The following is a 21,467-nucleotide window of genomic DNA, read 5'->3' as shown; positions in this document are numbered from 1 at the left end:
ACACGAACAGGAACAGCAGAGCTGTAGAATAGTGTGGGAGGAACTCTTGGTGTCAACAAGTAATGAAGGATGGCATGTGCAGGCATGTCCGATTCTTGCCTCATGACAATCAGGAAGCAAGAGGGTAGCTAAACCATCTTCGTTGCATCAAACAGTAAACCTGTGAATGCCGGGCTTGCTCTGTTGCGTGGGAATGCTAGTGAGGGCTTTAAAGTGAAGTCCAGGTCATGGGCCATTCTGAACAGTACCACCACCCCCCTCCCGCCCCACCCCGGTTTTTAAACAGTGCAAAATGTTGTTACTGTTTTAATATTTAATATACTGTATTTGTTGTGTTGTTTTAAGAGGTATTTCTAAAACCTAGGGCTGTTAACTTTATGTTAAAGCTCTGGAGAAAAAAGAATTTAAAAGCATAATTACTGGGCCTCAAACCCAATTACTTGGTTTTCCATTCGCTATGGAAAAAAAGATATTTAGCTCTCAAACTTTTGTGTGTTTGAACAAGAACTTGGAACAAAGTGGGTTGGACAACCAAGGTTGTCAATGCATAGGGCCACGATCCATAGAAAAGCCATCATGCTTGATAAAGCAGAGTGCGGCAGAAGACAAGGTGGACTGGCATGGGGACCGCACAGCGCTCAGACGTGGTAACTGAGGATGGCGCGACCAGGTGGTGCTGCAGTCTGCCCCTCAACTAACCACGGACATAGGGTCCCTGCGAGCCAGAAACGACTCACAGCAGTGATGCCTGAGGTATTATTAAACACTTACTATTCTATCTTGCATAATAAAGTCTTCTGAAAGCCATTTTACACATGAACAAGCATAGTCAACAGGTATAAAACTGTTAGAAGAATTTCTAGGGGGGGTTGGGAAAAAGAAGAAATTCTCAAAATAGACGTTTAAAGCAAAGGGCATTTACATTCCTTTGCTGTCAAACTAAACTTTTTTCTGTTATATAAGCTGTCACAATGTTTACACTTTTGCCAACAATTGTTTCCCCGCCCCCCCCTAATCTTTAACATAAGATTTGGACATTAAGTTAAAATTGTTTCAATGTTCTCCATAGTTTTGAGTACTTTAGTTTTAAGTGAGAATAGTTGTGGTGCCATTTTTATCTTTCCCAGTTAACTGTTCACATCTTATGTGTATTTTTGACTGTTATCTGTGTAAGGATGGAGCCCTAGTTGGTTAAGAACGGGGCTGCTTCTATAAGGTCAGTAGTTCAAAACCAGCCACTCCTGGTGAGAATGACACGGCTTTTGACTCCTATCATCAGCAAGTTCTACTGTCCCATAGGGTCACCGTGAGTCAGGATCAACTTGATGACAGTGAAATAAAGTATTAAAGAAATTAGTCTTTTAACTTTGCAAACTGCAATCCCTCCCATTACGTTCCTCATAAGTTTATTAGACAAAACTCATTCCTTTTACTTTGCATTGGAGTCACAACTCCAAATGACTTTTAACGAGTCTCCTGTGATTTTTAACACCAGTTTCTCATTTCCTAACTTAAATCTTTAATACCATTGGTTTAAGATATAAAGCATCTTTTCCCTTTGGTTACCTATTATTCCAGCACCACTTAAGAATCTCTTCCCATATTTAAATGTTAACTGTAACCTATCGATTTCTAAATGTATTAAGGCGTTTCTTCTGGATAACCCACACTTATCATTCTAATTAAACACTGACACCGTAGTTTTACACTTCTATTCTTAGACGTGTTTGTAGCTTGTAGTAATTTTGAGGTCGTTCTCCCAGTTAACTTCCTAGTTAATTTATAGAATTATTCATTTCTGAATATTAATGCAAGTCACCATTGTTGAGTGTGCTATTTTAAGTTTCAGATAGCCACTTTAGGTTTTAGTTTTATATAAACGGCTCCATAGAAAACCTTCCAATATTTCCAGAAGTTAACTACATTAATACAAGGTTACAGGATGCATCATTTTGATACATCTTGATTTCAACAGATGTTACTGAAACCGTTTACATCTACCTCCTACTATTTATGCTTTTATCCACTTTTAAGATAAACACATATCCAAATTTATTTATTAGGCCTTGCAATCTCAAAATTCTGTGTGGTATACCTATATATGTCAATCCGTAGTGAATGTAAATGGGAGTATTAATCCCAGTAAACCAGTTTCATTCACAAAAGCATTACTTCAGTAATAAATATAAAGGTAGTAAAAAAGTTGTTCTTGGAAAGCACATAAAAGACAATAAAAAATTTATAAAACAAAGATAAACAATGCGGTGACTGTCACACTGACAGACCTAAGTGACTTAGGACACATCAAGTACCTCTAATGTACCGTTAAATGTCAGATATTTTACAGGTACACAGCATCATGTAATTCCATTGGTAAGTTAATAGTATATGTTGTTTTTAAATAATTTTATTGAAAGAAAACGTGGTTTCATTCACATCAATTTGATGCGTGTCTGTTGATAGGTACATAAGAAATGCCTATAAGCTTACTGTTAAAAATCATTTTCAAAAAAGGAAATAAAATACAAAGGTTCATTTTGCCCCCAAATCTCGTGTTCTTTTGTGTACCCAATGATCTAAAGACTATTTTCCAATAATCTTAACACATGGCAGTTAAAATGAATAGTGACAGCGAGACAAATCGCACACACAATGAAAAATAGCACCAAAGTATGGCACCATTTATGAACACATTCTATACACTATCCATTTCCATATTATCCTTATGAAGGGATCAAGTTCTATAATCCCTCAGGTTTTCAAAGGTCTATGAATTTTCATAGACTTGGAAGCATAAAAACATGGAGAAAGATGCAAACTTCAGAAAGGCTCCTTGTGATTAATGGGAAGAGCGGGAAACGGCAAAGCCCACTAAGTAAACAGGCTACCTCACTCTTGTATTAAAAAAAAAAGCTTTAATATAACGAATTAACATTCGGTACAAAAGTCGAGGTACCATATATATTCAAGTATAAGCTGAGTTTTCCAGCACATTTTTAATGCAGTTTTTGTGGTAAAATTAGGTGCCGCGGCAGATATCCGGGTCGGCTTACACTTGAGTATATATGGTTCTTTTATGACTACCTAAAATATCTCATAACAGTTATAAAAAATCACGTTTGACTAATCTGTCTTCCGCTATTCCATAATTTTTATTTTAAAAGAATCATTTTGAGTCTGGCAAAAATACAAGAAATTCCCCTGAACATGGAAACTCTCGGTTGTTTTTCCTCTTCTGTACAACTTGGGACTCAGCTATCTGCTTCCTCCACTTAGAATGTAATTAAAGGGCGCATTTTCCCAGTTTCACTCGCAGACGTAGTAAACTGGGTAGACAATCGCAATTAAATGAGGTCTGAAATCCTGGGTGAAGTAGGGGGACTGCAATGTCATTAAATAGAAATAAAATAACCAGGTTTTGTGGAAACGGTGCTTTCATTTTAGCCTAATGCAGCAGACAAGAAAGGCCGGGCTTGTTTACCCGGTAAACACAGCCACAGCATGCCTATTCTATTTGGTACACTGAAACTAATAACTTCATTATTTTCGTTTATTCCTCTTGCAATTAGAGATAAGTACTGAAAATCTTCTTTCCTTCTAGCTGGCCAATGTGGGGGGAGAAAAGCATATTTATGTTATATATCTATCTTCAAGAAGGCCTGGTGGCTAGTCCCACTATGAGACATGACGTCCCTCACTGGCCAATGGCCCTGCAGGGGACAGCACCAGAGACAGTGTGGGAATTGCGCCCGATCTGACCCCACCTCACTGAGGCAAAGCACTGGGGGAGTGCAGCGGAACAGCAAGGGAATGGAGCAGCAGGGTCGCCAGGGAATGCTGAAAGTGGACTTTGGGGCCAAGCCATGGTGTTCCAACAGACTGGACTGGAAAACACTCCTAAAAGTCAACAAACGATCCTTGAACTAACTACAAGCTTTTCTTTCTTGATGTGTTGTTTTGTTGTCAGTGGTTTGTTGTTTTGTTGTACTGTTGCTTTGTTTTCCTGTCTTGTTTTTGTGCATGTTATCTCCACAGGTCTGTCTAAATAAGATAGGCTGGATGAACTACCTGGAGCAAAAACAACAGACCGACAGTTCCGGGGGACATGGGATAGGGGGAGGTGGGGGGTAAGGAAGTGGTGTTAACAAACCCAGGGACAAGAGAACAAGGGATCCAAATTGGTGGTGAGGGGGGAGTGGCAGGCCTGGGAGGGAATGATCAAGGCTAAGGTAATGTAAAGAAGAGGTATAGCTGTAACCCAGGTAGGGACGGAGCATGATAGTGGGACAGAGGAAAGTCAAGGGAAATACAGGAAAGAGCTAGGAGGCAAACGACATTTATAGAGGTCTAGACAGACATGTACATATGCAAATACATATATATATATGAGGATGGGGAAATAGATCTATGTGCCTATATTTATAGGTTTAGTATTAAGGTGGCAGAAGGACCTTGGGCCTCTACTCAAGAATTCCCTCAATGCAAGAATACCTTCTTCTATTAAATTGGCATTCTATGATGCTCACCCTCCCGACACAACTGCTGAAGACAAAGCGGGTGAGTAAGCAAATGTGGTGAAGAAAGCTGATGGTGCCCGGCTATCAAAAGAGATAGCATCTGCGGTCTTAAAGACTTGAGGATAAACAAGCGGCCATCTAGCTCAGAAGCAACAAAGCCCACATGGAAGAAAACACCAGCCTGTGTGATCACGTGGTTCCGAAGGGATCAGTTATCAGACATCAAAGAATAATAAACCATATCATTGGGTGCACACCTACATGGTACGATCGCCGAGGACAAACGGATGCATAAGCAAATGTGGCGAAGAAAGCTGATGGTGCCCGGCTATCAAGAGATAGTGTCTGGGGCCTTAAAGGCTTGAAGGTGAACAAGCGGCCATCTAGCTCAGAAGCAACAAAGCCCACATGGAAGCACACCAGCCTGTGCGATCACGAGGTGTCGAAAGGATCAGGTATAAGGCATCATCAGAAAAATAAATCTTACCATAGTGAATGAAGGGGGAAGTGCAGAGTGGAGACACAAAGCCCATTTGTCGGTCACTGGAGATCCCCTTGCAGAGGGGTCTAAGGGAGGAGATGAGTCAGTCAGTCAGGGTGCGATGTAGCACCGATGAATACAGCTTTCCTCCAGTTCCTAAATGCTACCCCCCACACCTCCGCCCACTACCATGATCCGAATTCTACCTTGCAAGTCTGGATAGAGCAGAGGATGTACACTGGTGCAGATGGGAGCTGGAGGCACAGGGAATCCAGGGCAGATGATACCTCCAGGACCAGGGGTGTGAGGGGCGATACTGGGAAGGTGGAGGGTGAGTGGGTTGGAAAGAGGGAATCGATTAAAAGGATCTACATGTGACCTCCTCCCTGGGGGACAGACAACAGAAAACGGGTTAAAGGAGATGCCAGAAAGGGCAAGATATGACAAAATAATAATTTATAAATTATCAAGGGCTCATGAGGGAGGGGGGAGCCGGGAGGGAGGGGAAAAAAAGAGGACCTGATGCAAAGGGCTATGTGGAGAGCAAATGCTTTGAAATTGATGAGAGCAAAGAATATATAGATGTGTTTTACACAATTGACATATGTGTGGATTGTGATCAGAGTTGTATGAGTCCCTAATAAAATGTTTTTGTTTTTTTTTAAAAAAGGCCTGGTGGCAGTGGCTAAAGTGCTCGGCTGAAAACGCCCAGAAAGGAGGTGTGAATCAACCGCCTGCCCTGCAAGAGAAAGTGCGGCAGTCCGCTTCTGACAAGACTGGCAACCTTGGAAACCCCCCGAGGCAGTTCGACCCAGGACAGCAGCATCGCTACGAGTCAGAACTGGCTCCCTGATAAGGGGTGATTTGGTTCGACCTACATTTTACTCTACCCCTGCCATGAACACTGAATTCCTTCATTCTCCAACCAAATGACCTTTCTCTCTATTCACTGATAACCTTATTCCAAACTTCAGTGAGAAGAGTCTTAACCGAATGTAATAAGTTTCATAGTTGGTAATATTCATAATTATCTAGATTCATATATACTGATGATAACATTACAAGAAAATGGCAGCAAATGGTACACAAAAGGTAGCCCCACTAACATAAAACTGATTACACATGAGGATTCATACTGTATTCTGAGTACCAGGAATTTACATATATATATATAATCCAGCATATGGTGTGAACTGAAGCAAAATAATAAACAAATGATCTCCTTTCAAGTGTAGTCAGAAATGTCCTAATTCTCTAGAATGATCTTATCACTAGTCTCAAACAAGATTTAAGGTATTAATAACAGACAAAAGACAATCCAAATACAATTTTTTAATAAAGATAATTACAAAAGATGGAAAAATCAGCTCAGAAAGGTCAATTGCTTCTTTAATAGATCAGTTTTTTGACATAATAACACATCAATTTTAAATACTATCACGTAAAGCATGGTGGAGAAAAAAAAATTTGCTTCATAATTAGAAAAACTCACAATAGAACTTGCCAAGAAAAACAAAAAAACGAAAGCCTTTTTGTAAATAAATACAGTCCATGCCAAAGTAGTATAAAATGAAGCCAAGTCTCCAACAAGAAAACAGTTTTCTTCTCAATTATTTTCTCACTTTTTTAATGGTTTCCTGAAACTGGTGAGACTCAAATTCAAGGGCTGCTGAGCTGTTCTGATTTGGCTCTGTTAAAAGAGTTAACAGAAATATTAACAACGGCACATTCTCAGTTTAAATGCACTGACCTATTGACCAAGCCCTGTAGGCTGATGCCAAGAAACATGAACTGATAATGACCTTCTAAGTTCATTTTTTAGGAATGCTTTCCCTTTTTTTTTTATTCTTGTAGGTTCCTTAAACTAATCCAAGATAGCCTACAAATGTTAGTACAAATTGTGACCAAATATTTGCATGATTTATGATAAAAACTGCACTGTTTTTATTTAGAAATTGTGTAATCCTGGTCTTGCCTGTAGGTTTTGGGGGAATTAAAAATAATAAACGTCACCATTTTATTGAGCATGTACAACGTCGACAATCTATGTGCAGTTCAGTGACGCTGCTGATTACACTCTTGGAGCTGGGCAACTCCTCTCAAGCTTCTTCTCTGTGTTGTTTCTCCCAAACTCAACGCCCCTTAAGTTCTCTATCTAATCTTTCAAGTTGCTGTTATCAACTGGATTCCAATTTAGATGGATCTCGGAAGAGGACAATGCTCAAAGCACTGTGTACTAGTTAAACTGTCGAGGTTTGGTTTAAGAAAGTGTCTGGAGATCATCTTAGCTTAAGGTTTAAAAGATTACCTCAGGCCTTTACTTTTCCCAGGATTCATGCAGACTTAATGGTTCCAGAAATTATGGATTCCATGAAACTTAGCCATTCTGTTCTTCATTTCGCAGCCCCCCCCCCCCCCCCCCCGGACCAGGATTCTTCTACAGAATCTTGGGTGAGGACAGTCAGTACTGTTTACCCAGGCCCCATGCAGTGCTGAATTTCTGGCTAGGCGCACAGTGCTGCAATGAGTACTGCTGTGCACGTGTGTCTGCTCTCTGCTGGGGCTACACTGCGGAATACGGTGCTTGCATCACACGACAGGCTGAGTTTTCTGGAGGAACGAGTATATTGTTTTCCATAATTCCTTTATCACTGTCCATGTTCACTAGCAATAATGAAGGATTCCAAATTTTCTCACACATTTATTAGTTTTATCGTATGTAATCATTAGATAATACAATTTACCCTTTGGTATCTGTTTTTTCAGCGCTATTGTCCTTGGATTTATCTTCTTCCTTAACATCTAAAAACAAAAGTTGGAAGACAAATAAAACCTTATTTTGAACTACACATACAAAAAAGCTTAACTTATAAAGCATACAATGTTGTCACATACAATCTTACTATTTATGAATTCAATAACGAAACACACTTACTATGCTAGGTGCTAATGCTACATGATAGAAGTTCAGGCTGTTAACACAGCAATATAGTCCCTGCCCCTTAGGAACTTCCGGTTCTTTAGATCACAGCATTCGAGTGGGACATGAGCTATGAAGAAGTTGAGGGCAGTCATGAGCCCCACACTGTGGTAGCGGGGGACGTATCACGAAGAAGTAACATTTGAGAGGCATCCTGAAGAATGAATACATTTGGATGGGGAAAAACAGAAGTACCTCCAACAGATGGCAGCTATGAAGGAACTGACAGGTTAGAATGAAGAGCGGAAAGAAGGCCCTCATGGCTGGAGTACTCTTAGTAAAGGGGGAGGGGGTAGGAGAGAGATGCGTCCAGAGAGACAAATCCTACTGTCAATGTCAGTATCTTTCATTCTTAACCTTCATTCTGTAATTAAACACTATATTATAGTGTAATTATACACTGAATTTAACAATTTTAATAAAACTTGAGCAGCACTACTATATATTCAAGATCACTGATAAAATTTATTCTGCATGTGCCAAAATTTCTTTAAATACCCAAATAAACCAAAATTAAGAGGCATGACCTAATAATAAATATATGATAAGATATATTGTTCTACATACTACAGACATTTTAGGGGACTGATCTGATCTATAGTACACATGTGTATTTAGGAGCTATATTATTCTTTGTTTTTTTAAATCATTTATCGGGGGCTCATACAGGTTTTACCATAATACATCCATCCATCCATTATGTCAAGCACATTTGTACATTTGTTGCCATCATCATTCTCAAAACATTTGCTTTCTAATTGAGCCCCTGGTATCAGCTCCGCCCCCTCCCTCTCTGACAAACCGTTGATAATTTATAAATTGTTAGTATTTTTTCATGTCTTATACTGACCGATGTCTTCCTTCACCCACATTTCTGCTGTTTGTCCCCCAGGGAGGGGGTTATATGTAGATCATTGTGATCTGCTTCCCCTTCCTCCCCACACCTTCCCTTTACCCTCCCTGGTATTGCTACTCTCGTTAGTCTTGAGGGGTTTATCTGCCCTGTATTCCGTGCTTCCAGCTCTTATCTGTACCCTTGTACATCCTCTCGTCTAGCCAGAGTTGTAAGGTAGCATTGGGATCATGATAGTGGCGGGGAGGAAACATTAAAGAACTAGAGGAAAGTTTTATATTTCAGTGGTGCGATACTGCACCCTGACTGGCATGTCTCTTCCTTGTGACTTAGGAGCTATAGTATGCAGCATTGATAATCTTGTCAAATTCTACCTATGTGCACGTAATAACCCAAATACCAAAATGGGATGTGGGAAGAATAAAGGAATGGTCCTAACTCTAGGCCTTAGCCCACATACGTAGTTTTGAAAGGTTTCCATAGTAATATATATTTTTTAATCAGTCAGTTGGGGGATTTTAACAATTGCAAGGCCCCATTGAGTTTCAGGACCAATAAATTAGTAATGCTTTACAAAAAACTTATAAAACCTGCAATAAGTGTACTGAAGAACTAAATACTAACTCTAGTCCATTAACCTAAATCAAAGGAACTCTTTTTTTTAAAAACTCTATTTACAAAGAGGAGAATAAAGACCTAAAAGTAAAAAAAACCAAAACTATTTATTACTAAAATATCAGTGAAAGACATGCAACCCATCAGAACAAAAAGAAGAGAAAATAACTTTCTAGATTAAAAGAAACTTCAAAAAAGACACTATAAGACATCCAGAGTGAGGTAGAAGAAAAATGCTAAAAAACCTCTACACTAAAGCAATGCCCTCCTTACCTCAATAATACCCCAGAGGGATTTCAGGATGCCAATATGTACATTAGAGCAGATTGTGGTGCCGCCAATGTAATACGACAGTAAGCCAATTATAAAATAGTAGAGAACAATAAATACCTTACAGAGGAGTGACTCTAGCAGTAAAGGAACAGAACAGTAAAAGAACAGAATTAGATGCGAAAGACATGCTATAGATTCGTAAATCTCTTTTGCAAAATGAAGAACAAGAGCTCTTTCACTAGATACAGAGAAAAGATGTTTCACCCAATTTCCCACATGCTACAGAGTCCGACTTTACAGGTCCAATGAGATTGGTGCTCATGACCATTACTCGTACACACACAGGTATGCAGCGTCCATCAAGAGACTTATTTCATTTGCTGTTGTTCCTGGAGGAGAGGACGAGCTGTCAGAGCAGCAGGGAGACATGTCAAACCCGACAATGAAGTGCTTGCTGGAATAGGGCACGTTTCAGCAAAACAAAAGCAGTATTTACAAAGTGCTCTGGGAATCCAGTCTTAAATGCTTCCTTTCTCATAAGACAAAATGCTCATGAGATAGCATTTTGAAGGTAAGGCATCAGACAGTAGTCAAGCTTCTTCAGCCCAGTTCCCAAATCCCAGATTATTTTCTGAACAAAATGTTTGACCTTTTAAAAAATGATCAAACAGGTCTAAGGAAAATTTAATTCTTCTTTTGTGCTTTATTCCCATTAGCAAACCTTAGGTAAACCCTGAATTTAAATCCACTGTCAGCAAGTCTATTCCAACTGCACACAGACTACAAGTGATCAATGCCCATTTGGTCTCTTATATAGTCTATACTACAGTGTGTAATGCTTACTAGTTTATGCCTATGTCATCAAGAGAAGGTCAATGAAGTTTGTATTATTATAAAACCAAATGTGAATAACATTTCAAAAATCTCTAAAAACATATTTCAGAATTAAGCACCAATTAAATTAAAAAAATAAAACACCTCTGAGGGGCCAGCCCCAAACCCAACTATGTGGAAACCTGTCCCCTCACCCACAGAAGAATTTATTCCAGAGGACAGCACTGAAGCTACAGCTCGTCTGATCAGAGCACATGGGAGCAAATGAAGGGGGAGGAAGAGAGAGTGAAGCACATGCAGCCCACCAAGGCTTGATGATGACATTCACGCTCCGAGCAGCCAATCCAGAGAAGGCCACATGGCCGGCCCCATTATGAGACACAATATCCCTCACTGACCCATAGCCCTATAGGGGACAACATTGGAGACACAGTGTGGGAATTCCCCCTGATCTGACCCCACCTCACTGAGGCAAAACACTAAGGGCGTGCAACAGAACAGCAAGGGGAACAGAGCAAGGAAGTCCCCAGGGAATACCAAAAATAGACTTTGGGGCCAGGGCTTGGCATCCCATCCGACTCAACCAGAAAACACTCCTAAAGGCCAACAAACAGTCCTGGAACTAACTACAAGCTTTTCTTTCTTGTTGTGTTTTGTTTTGCTATTGGCTTGCTGTTGTTGTTGTGGGGGGAAAGGAAATGGGTGTTAACAAACCCAGGGACAAAGGAACAAGTGATCCAAATCAGGGTGAAGAGGGTGTAGGAGGCCTGGTAGTGTGACCAAGGGTAATGTAACCAAGAGGAATTATTAAACCCAAATGAAGGCTGAACATGATAGTGGGACAAGAGGAAAGTAAAAGGAAATAAGAGGAAAGAGCTAGGAAGCAAAGGGCATATATACAGATCTAAATAAAGGCATGTACATATGCAAATGTATTTATATATGTTGATGTGGAAATAGATCTATGTACATACATTTACAGGTTTAGTATTAAGGTAGCAGATGGACATTTGGCCTCCACTCGAGTACTCCCTCAATGCAATAATACTTTGTTCTATTAAACCGACATTCCATGATGCTCACCTACCCGACACAATTACTGACGACAAAGCGGGTGCATAAGCAAATGTGGTGAAGAACGCTGATGGTGCCCAACTATCAAAAGATGTAGCGTCTGGGGTCTTAAAGGCTTGAAGGTGAACAAGCGGCCATCTAGCTCAGAAGCAACAAAGCCCACATGGAAGAAGCACACCAGTCTGTGCGAACACAAGGTGTCGAAGGGATCAGGCATCATCAGAACGAAAAAAATCTTATCATTGTGAATGAGGGAGACTGGAGAGTGGAGACCTAAAGTCCATCTGTAGGCAATTGGACATCCCCTTACAGAAGGGTCGCGGGGAGGAGACGAGCCAGTCAGGGTGCAATGTAGCAACCATGAAAAATACAACTTCCCTCTAGTTCCTAAATCACCCCCCCCCCCAACTATCACGATCCCAATTCTACCTTGCAAGTCTAGGTAGACCAGAGGATGTACACTGGTACAGAAAGGAACTGGGAATCCAGGGCGGATGATCCCTTCAGGACCAGTGGTGAGAGTGGTGATACTGGGAAGGTGGAGGGACGGTAGGTGGAAAGGGGGAAACGATTACAAGGATCTACGTTTAACCTCCTCCCTGGGGGAGGGACAACAGAAAAGTGGGTGAAGGGAGATGTCAGACAATGTAAGATATGACAAAATAATAATTTTTAAATTATCATGGGTTCATGAGGGAGCTGGAAGTGGGGAGGAAGGAGGAAAATAGAAGAGCTAATGCCAGGGACTTCAGTAGAGAGCAAATGTTTTGAGAATGACGAAGGCAATGAATGCACAAATGTGCTTTATACAATTAATGTATGTATGGATTGTGATAAGAGTTGTATGAGCCCCTAATATAATGATTAAAAAAAACACCTACCAAGCATGACCCATACCCTACACTCTCCTCCTGTACTTACATGATTGACTTCGGGATGAAGTACTGTTGCTCATTTAAAAAGCTTACAATTAAAACACAGTCACCAAAATGAAGACTGACCTGCTTTTTTGTCTTCCATTTCCTTCTTATCTTCCTCGATTCTTGCTTTTTTTGCTCCTTTCTTATGATCAGCCACATTTCTACGACCCCCTTCTCCTTCATCCTCAGAATCGGAGAATTCTTCATCACATGCTATCCGCTTATCTGATGCTCGAACTGACACATTATAAAGATTTTAATATGACATGAAATAGTACAGGATTTACAACTGTTACAGCGGACTACATACAATTCCCCTAACCAGTCACTACTTAAAAATACCAGAAAATAATGTTTAAGTATTTTAAAATTTGAACTAAATGTATAGTCTGTTCGGTACTAAAAATGCCGGTTTGATCTAGGAGGAAACAGTTCAAAGAAACATGAAAAATATTTGGGGGTTTTATTTAAAAAGCTAAAAAACAAGACTCAAGAATCGTTCTATACCTATCAATATATGCTACAAACCTAGCAGCAACATTAAGTGGAACATGAGGATGCAAATAAAACAGGAGCTTAATTGTATCCATACCTCATCTTACTTCAGATACCTGGGATGTTTTCTAATTATTACCAAATATGCTTAAGTGGCTAACTATGTTAAGCATATTTTCAATGGCATTATGTAGACGCATATAAACTGGAATTACGGATAAACCAGGCTTTGAGATTTCAAAAGTGAAATCTACATCTGATTAAAAATAGATAAAAAGAAATTATTTTCCTCATAAAATTTCACATATGGGAAGTTGTTAGACTACAAAAATCTATTTGTTCCAAATCAACCAAACTCACTGCTATTACAACTCACAGGCAGCCTATCGCTCAGAGCAGAACTGCCCCCATGGGTTTCTCAGACTAAAGGAAACAAAACGTCTCATCTTGCTGTCAAGTGGTGTTGATTAGACTTGCTGGTTAGCCACCCAAGAGCTAATCCACCAGGCCACAGGGCCGCTACAATTAGCTCGTGTTGCTCGCTTTCATCAAACAGAGAAAGGTGGCACCGGGCACATCAAGGCTTTCACTTACTAGAGACTCTCTTGTCTGGATCTTCTCCATCTTCATCTCCACTGTCTTCATGGACAGCATCCTCGGGAATAGCCTGCATTTGGACACCTGGCGCATGAGGTAACATGCGCAAATTTTCAAATAAACGCTGTCTAAATTAAATAACGCATAAAAGTTATTAGACACAATTTATTGGAAGTTCCTTTTCTGCGCACGAGGAAGCATCAAGCAGCAATTCCATCTTTTATCCAGCTAATAACCCCATGAGTAAAACAATACTAACGCTGATTAAGCACTGACATTGATTTCACAAGGTAATTCAATGGATGCTATAGCGCAACAAGAAGGAACCTTAAGCACACTGACAATTAACCTGTCAAAGACTACACAGCTAGTTTGTACGAGAGAGGATGTACACCCAGGCAACCAGGATAAGGAACCGTTCTAAACACTGCTCATTAAGATAAGGCATTCATTATTTATCAAAACATGTCCAACATTAAAAATAAAATTTTCATATAAATTAAAACCTTCTGCAGATTTAAAATCCTCTCAAGTGGTAACAGAAATGTGTGAACTAAAGCCCATATAGTTCCATTAATTAAAAGCTAAAACAATCTACTATACAGCTTCCTATATGAAAGTGCAATGGTTATCAAAACAGTCCAACGATTTCTTACTTGATTTTTTCCATATATTCTGGAGTGTTCTGGTTTGTCATGTTTGATGGACTAATATGCAATTTGAAGTCTGGTCCAAAATATTCAAAGTAATCATTATATGGCAACTCTATTAAAAAAAAAAACCAACTCAAGTTACATATAAAAAGTTCAGGTTTTATATGAATCCATTAGCAAGCACAGATGCAGGTTATGAAATATTTCAAAGAAAAAATATAACTGAATATTAATTGAACAAAAAATTCTTGTTCATCTACAAAGTGGCTTCTTCAAATACTTCATAATCTTTTAATTCCTTTTTCTCACAAATGTTGGGAAATCCTATGATATCAATCGTAATTAAAGATATTGTATTAAGAACTTACCATTAGGAATTTCACAATCAAGGGCAACAGCAGTTTCATATGTCCAACATCGGGCAACGTTACGAATTGTGTATCCGCCTCCCCCAAGCATCAGCAATGGTAAGTTAAAAGTTTTCACAACTTCTACACATTTAGCATGACCTAACACAAAAAGGATTCAGATAATAACAAATCTGTACAGTTAAGTTTTTAAAAATCAATTTTAAAAAGATAAAAATATAAACCAAATGTTACGCAGCTCATAGTAATGCTTTTCGATTTTTAAAAGTCAAGATGTTAAAATTTCAAGGAAATATCCAGGATAACTCTTTTATTGAACACTTTGTACACAATGATCTTCTCTACATAAGATATAAAGAACACTTTTTTTCCGGTAGAAAAGTCAAGTACACAGCTAGATTAAAATATAACAAAATAAAACACGTTTGTGACAAGGAGGATGGTTCACACATCAGGCTACTGGGAACCAAATCAAGTTACAATGAAACACAATGCACAATCTAGACTGATTGTTTTGTTTTCATTTCTCCTTACAAATTACTAAGGCCATACTCAAAAATTTAAAGAGTATCGTAGGTATATTATGGTTACTTTTCTTTTTATTTACTTATTTTAAAAATCATTTTTCTGGGGGCTTACAGCTCTGATCACAAATGGATACTTTTCTTAATGGCTTAAAAAGAATACCTATTACTACTAAAAAAATTAAAGATCTTGGGATGGAGAGCAGAGAAGAGGGCAGGGGGAAATATCAGACAGTGTAACATATGGAATAATTTATGAACTATGAAGAATTCATGAGGGAGGGGCTGTTGGGAGGGAGGGGGAAAATGAGCAGCTGATATTTTTGTTTTGTTTTTCAGAATGGGTACAGTTTTATTTTTTAAGACATTTTATTAGGGACTCATACAACTCTGATCACATTTGTACATTTCATTGCCCTCATCATTTTCAAAGCATTTGCTCTCCACTTAAACCCTTGGCATCAGGTCCTCTTTTTATACCCCTCCTTCCCCCTCCACCACGAGCCCTTGATAATTTATAAATTACTGTCACATCCTGCCCTGTCCGATGTCACCCTTTACCCCCTTTTCTGCTGCCCATTCCCCAGGGAGGAGATCACATGCAGATCCCTGTAATCGGTTCCCTCTTTCCAACCCACTCACCCTCTACCCTCCCAGTACCACCGACACCCCTGGTCCTGAAGGTATCATCTGCCCTGGATTCCCTGTGCCTCCAGCTCCCATCTGCACCAGTGTACATCCTCTGGTCTATCCGGACTTGCAGGGTAGAATTCGGATCATGGTAGTGGGGTGGGGGGGGGTGGGGGGTAAAGGAAGCATTTAGGAATTAGAGGAAAGATGTATTCTACATCAGTGCTACATCGCACCCTGACTGACTCATCTCCTTCCCTAGACCCCTTTGCGAGTGGCTCTCCAGTGGCTGACAAATGGGCTTTGGGTCTCCACTCTGTACTTCCCCCTTCATTCACTATGGTAAGGTTTTTTTTTTCTGATGATGCCTGATCCTTTCTACACCTTGCGATTGCACAGGCTGGTGTGCTTCTTCCATGTGGGCTTTGTTGCTTCTGAGCTAGATGGCCGCTTGTTCACCTTCAAGCCTTTAAGACCCCAGACACTATCTCTTTTGATAGCCAGGCACCATCAGCTTTCTTCGCCACATTTGCTTATGCATCCGTTTGTCCTCGGCGATCGTACCATGGGGGTGTGCACCCAATGATATGATTTATTATTCTTTGATGTCTGAAAACTGATCCCTTCGGAACCACGTGATCACACAGGCTGGTGTGTTCTTCCATGTGGGCTTTGTTGCTTCTGAGCTAGATGGCTGCTTGTTTATCTTCAAGCCTTTAAGACCGCAGATGCTATCTCTTTTGATAGCCGGGCGCCATCAGCTTTCTTCACCACATTTACTTGTTCACCCGCTTTGTCTTCAGCGGTTGTGTCGGGAGGGTGAGCATCATAGAATGCCAATTTAATAGAAGTATTCTTGCATTGAGGGATTGCTTGATTGGAGGCCCAAGGTCCTTCTGCCACTTTAATACTAAACCTATAAATACAGGCACATAGATCTATTTCCCCATCCATATATATATATATATATATGCATATGTACAAGTCTTTGTCTAGACCTCTATAAATGTCGTTTGCCTCCTAGCTCTTTCCTCTATTTCCCTTGACTTTTCTCCTGTCCCACTATCATGCTCCGTCCCCACCTAGGTTTCAGCTATACCTCTTTGTTACATTACCCTTGATCATGCCCTACCAGGCCTCCCACACCCACCGCAACACCAATTTGGACCACTTGTTGTTCCCTTGTCCCTGGATTTGTTAACACCACTTCCTTATCCTCTACCTCCCCTTATCCCACTATCCCCCCGGAACTGTCGGTTCCGTTGTTTTTCCTCCAGATTGTTCATCCAGCCTATCTTATTTAGACTGACCGAGCAGCTGATATTAAGGGCTCAAGTAGAAGGCAGATGTTTTGAGAATCATGATGGCAATAAATGTACATATGTGCTTGATACAATGGGTATATGTATGGATTGTGATAAGAATTGTACGAGCCCCCAATAAAATGATTAAAAAATTTTTTTTAAAGATCTTGTACATGTAGAAATTTGAATACAAAAATCAAGCCTATCATGAAAAACAATCATTCCCTTGGGATGAATGTTAACATTTAAAGTTAATTAAATTACCCGTCACTTTTTCAGGTATAAAACTCAATAAAAGTTGGGTAAGATGATAAATCTTTTGATACTGCTGTTCTAACCCCTGGTTACTACAACCACAGCTCTCAGGTCAATGTACTGTGGAAATGGACATACGGGAATTGTTTTTGGTGTTGGGATAATATGGATAGTTAAATGCTCGCTTTTTGTAATGAGAACTGGATATTAAAGAAAATTTCAATTAAGTAAGAAAATGTGGTAATTTTTAGAAACAAACACCCAAAAGGAAGCAACTGAAGAGCTTAAGTCATTCACTAGATGTGTACATACAGAAATTAATAAATATGTAATTTACTGAAACAAGAATAGCTGTAGTTCTAAAAATCAATTTCAAATGAACTTTAAACAAAAATGCATGAAAAAAAAATAAAGCATACAACTCTCAAAATAGGCAAAAAATCATGACAAGAGTATTCAGGGGAAGTTTGGGGGACCAAAGGGAAAAATCTGGAAACCAAAAGAACCTCCAAATTGGTTGCCACTGAGTGGGTTCCAACTCCCCAGTGACAGCGGACTGTTCAGAGTAGAGCTGGCCACCCCATGGCTGTGACGGCTCCTAAGACAATCACAGCCTCTCAGTGAGTGTGAACCTACACAGCTTCTGGAGAGCAGACAGTGCCATTCAGGGACTCCCTGACTCCCTCCGTCCTTTCAAATGCTTACCTTTGACGGTCAGATTGAAGCACCCCAGTCTATCACCAGACAGAGAGTCTGCACCACACTGTAAGACCACAGCACTAGGTTGATACATCTCCATTACTTTTGAGATAATCTAAATAAAAGAAAAAAGATGTCATTATCTCTAATGGTATTTTAAAATTCCATGTCAACGTTGCAAATAGTTAATACTTACTGGCTTAAATATCTGTCCGTATGACTCATCGTCTATACCATCTCTCATTGGAAAGTTCACAGCATAGTATTTTCCCTTTCCCGCGCCAATATCCTAAAGGAGAATATGTTGAAATTAAAATGTGATGTTTATTTTTAAATTTTAAATTAAAATGCCAGACCATAGCTCCAATTCTAAATTATTCTATAGATTGAGAAGGAACATAGAAATGAAATAAGGCAGACTACAAAAGCACATGTTACAACATTTATGGACTACTCATAAAACCTCAAAAGATTCTAATCTAATTAATCTGTGATTATTTTTTAGAAGAAATTCAACACCAAGGGCTAATGAAAGGCACACGCACAGCAGACCAGACCACAAAATTGGTTTTAAAACAATAGCTTCAACATGAGTTTGGTTCAAATAAAACTTTATGGAAGAAGGGGCGATGCTGGGAGAGTGGAGGGTGAGAGGGTTGGAAAGGGGGATAGAAAAAGTAACAAATAAAATAGAAATAAATGTACTTAATGTGCTCGGCAGGAAAAATCTCGTAACTCCCACTGCATTCCACTTTGAATGTTTTGTCAATACCATGTGCTTTCATTAAAGGGAGACATACTGAATCAAGCTGCATTTCTGATATATTTTATTATGAATTAAGGATTTTGATAAACATTATAATGGGGCCAAGATGTCCCTCTAGACTCCAGTGGTAATAATATGTGAGATATATGACAGGACACCCTCCAAAAAACAACCTTATCAGTTTCAGAGTACTCTCCATTATACTCATTACACAATTCTGACTCTAAAACTGAAATTGAGAATACTTTCTATCTGCTTTGTTCGTCAAATCTGTGATTCCACTCTTGGAAGCATTTTTCAAACGCATCTGTTTGGATGGCTGAAAGCACCTCCCTCGTTTTTTTCTTCACCTCTTTAAGTTGCTACCCTTTCATGTCCCTCTTTACTAAGAAACAAAAAGAAATTGCACAGGAGCGAAGTCAAGTGTGTCAGGTGCGAAAAGCAAGAGGTATGCTGTTTTTTGCCCCAAAACTGGAGCACTGAGATGGCTGCATGAGCAGGTGCATTGTCATGGTGGCAAAACCAATCCCGTCTGTCACAAATCAGGCCTCTTTTTACACACTATTTTCCAATCATTTCAGAACCTCTAAATAGAAAGCTTGACAATGGTATGACTTGGTGGAAAGAACTCCAAATGCACTATCCCTCTCACATCAAAAAAACAAATGAGCATTTGTGTGTGTGTATGTGTGTGTGCGCACCCCTCATATGTAGTTCTGGACTTGGGGGGTTAGGTAGGGTTAGTGGGACACACCTGTCCACTAAACTGTTCTATCTTCTGTATCCGTTGGTAAACTCATTGCTATTGAGTCAATTCCAACTTATGCCTGAAAAATGTAATAATCTCGTGAGCATAAAATCATCAGAAGAATGATAACTTCCAAATAATGCACAGGAATCCCGAAATATTCTTACAGGGGCTATTTTCTAGTAAAAAAGTCAAGAGAGACAAACGTTTATAAAATCTCACTTACAGAATGGTGATGCCAGAAGGGTATGGGAAGTGTAGGAGAGGAAGGGAGAAAGGGGGAACCAATCACAATGATGAACACATAACCATACATCCTCTACAGGGGGAAGAACAGGCAACATGGGGGAAAGGAGACTGGTCAGTGTGAGAGATGAAAATAACAACAATGTACAAGCTATCAGGGGTTTATGAGGGTGGGGGGGGGAAGGGGAAGGAAAAAAAGAGCTGGCACCGAGGGCTCAATAGAAAGTAATGTCTACAAGAGAATGAGGGCAACATAAGTACAAGCATGCCTCATTCAACTGATGTATGGATTGTGATGAGTTGTAGGAGCCCCCAATAAAATGGTTTAAAAAAATCCCACTTACAGGACCTTACATTAACACTCCATAAAAAGTTATTCGTGCATTCATGCATTTATTCCGCTTCAGTGCGCAGACCCTTTCTCGAGGTTGCATAAAGTCGATGGACAGCAGCTGCCCAATGAAGCCAGGAGGACACTGTAGCTAAGTACTATGTAGCCCAGGAGTCACAACGACAGTGTAAAAGGCAGCCCAGAAGAGGCTACGGTATCTCCCTTAACTCCTGCATCACCATATATTTCAGATACTGACTAGGGCGGGAGGGTCGGGGGAGAGATGAGGACAGCATACTATGATTAGTCCTATTAATTCAAGACCAGTCATAAGGAATTTGAGAAAGACCTGGCTATTCTATTGCACCAATATTTACAACCAGCCATGTATAGGTAACCCGTGAGTACAATGTAAAGATTCAAATTGAACATGAAAAAGTGCTTCGGGCTTTTTTAAACATTAAAACCCAGCAAAAGAACAGTCCTTTAAGGTCTCATTGTTTTTTTGCTTATACTAAGCAAAACTGAATTCTAACAAATGTTATAGTTCCCATAACGTGCTTCCACTTTACATCCAAGTTTCAAGTTAATGACGAGAACAATATATTGAAGTATAGGATTATTAGGTTAATACTATTCAGAGTTTAGGATTACCCTCAAGTCTCCAGTGCCAGGAAAGTATTCCCCATATTTATGGAATGATACAGTCATCACACGATCTGTTGTATAAAAAGCTTCTTCAACACCATCACCATGATGAATATCAATATCAATATATAAGACTCTCTGATGATATCTGAAAATAAAGTCATGTTGAGTTTCTATGGTTTTACAATGGGAAGAGCAGGCAACATTCAGAAAGTACTATTTTGAATGCTTGCACTTCAGAATGGTTAATTTTTTACATTACTTCAAGACTAAGGCACTACTCAAACATTGAAAGGTACATATGAAGGGCTTCAATAGATTTGTGAGGACATTCCATTATCTTTTATTACCATGAACCTTTTGAAGGTCCCCATATGCTCCCAGACCTTTAAATTCCTTCTTTGGGTTGAATATACGTGGGATTTTGTATTTTCTCTCTAGTTTGACTTATTCACCATGCTTTTGTACATTTCTATGTATTAGTGACTAAAGATTATGATATCATATTCAAGATTATTGTATTCAACTCAAGTAATTTTTTTGTATTATTACACAGGGGTGGACAAATTTCTGACCACAGGACAATTGTGGCAAGCTGCCTTTTTCGTACGGCTTATGAGCCAATATAAGCTGTGAGTCAGTAAGCTAAAACAAAG

General features: G+C 39.6%; 1 protein-coding gene across 1 annotated transcript in view; it reads right to left on the bottom strand.

Annotated features, from left to right (window-relative positions):
- Window positions 1–6,310: 6,310 nt before the first annotated feature.
- HDAC2 (histone deacetylase 2) overlaps window positions 6,311–21,467 on the bottom strand; it is a 32,284-nt gene continuing 17,127 nt past the window's right edge. The window contains exons 6-14 of the mRNA XM_075554651.1: window positions 20,818–20,959; window positions 18,269–18,361; window positions 18,079–18,187; window positions 14,661–14,801; window positions 14,296–14,404; window positions 13,637–13,767; window positions 12,629–12,784; window positions 7,743–7,800; window positions 6,311–6,688 (exon numbers count right to left, since the gene is read on the bottom strand). Of these exons, the coding sequence (XP_075410766.1) occupies window positions 6,658–6,688; window positions 7,743–7,800; window positions 12,629–12,784; window positions 13,637–13,767; window positions 14,296–14,404; window positions 14,661–14,801; window positions 18,079–18,187; window positions 18,269–18,361; window positions 20,818–20,959 (970 nt within the window). The 3' untranslated portion in view covers window positions 6,311–6,657. The remainder of the gene's footprint in view (window positions 6,689–7,742; window positions 7,801–12,628; window positions 12,785–13,636; window positions 13,768–14,295; window positions 14,405–14,660; window positions 14,802–18,078; window positions 18,188–18,268; window positions 18,362–20,817; window positions 20,960–21,467) is intronic.

The sequence above is a fragment of the Tenrec ecaudatus genome, chromosome 7 (assembly GCF_050624435.1).
Source record: "Tenrec ecaudatus isolate mTenEca1 chromosome 7, mTenEca1.hap1, whole genome shotgun sequence".
Taxonomy (NCBI): domain Eukaryota; kingdom Metazoa; phylum Chordata; class Mammalia; order Afrosoricida; family Tenrecidae; genus Tenrec; species Tenrec ecaudatus.
The sequence above is the reverse complement of the archived record's forward strand: the minus strand, read 5'-3'. Positions and strand labels throughout refer to the sequence as shown.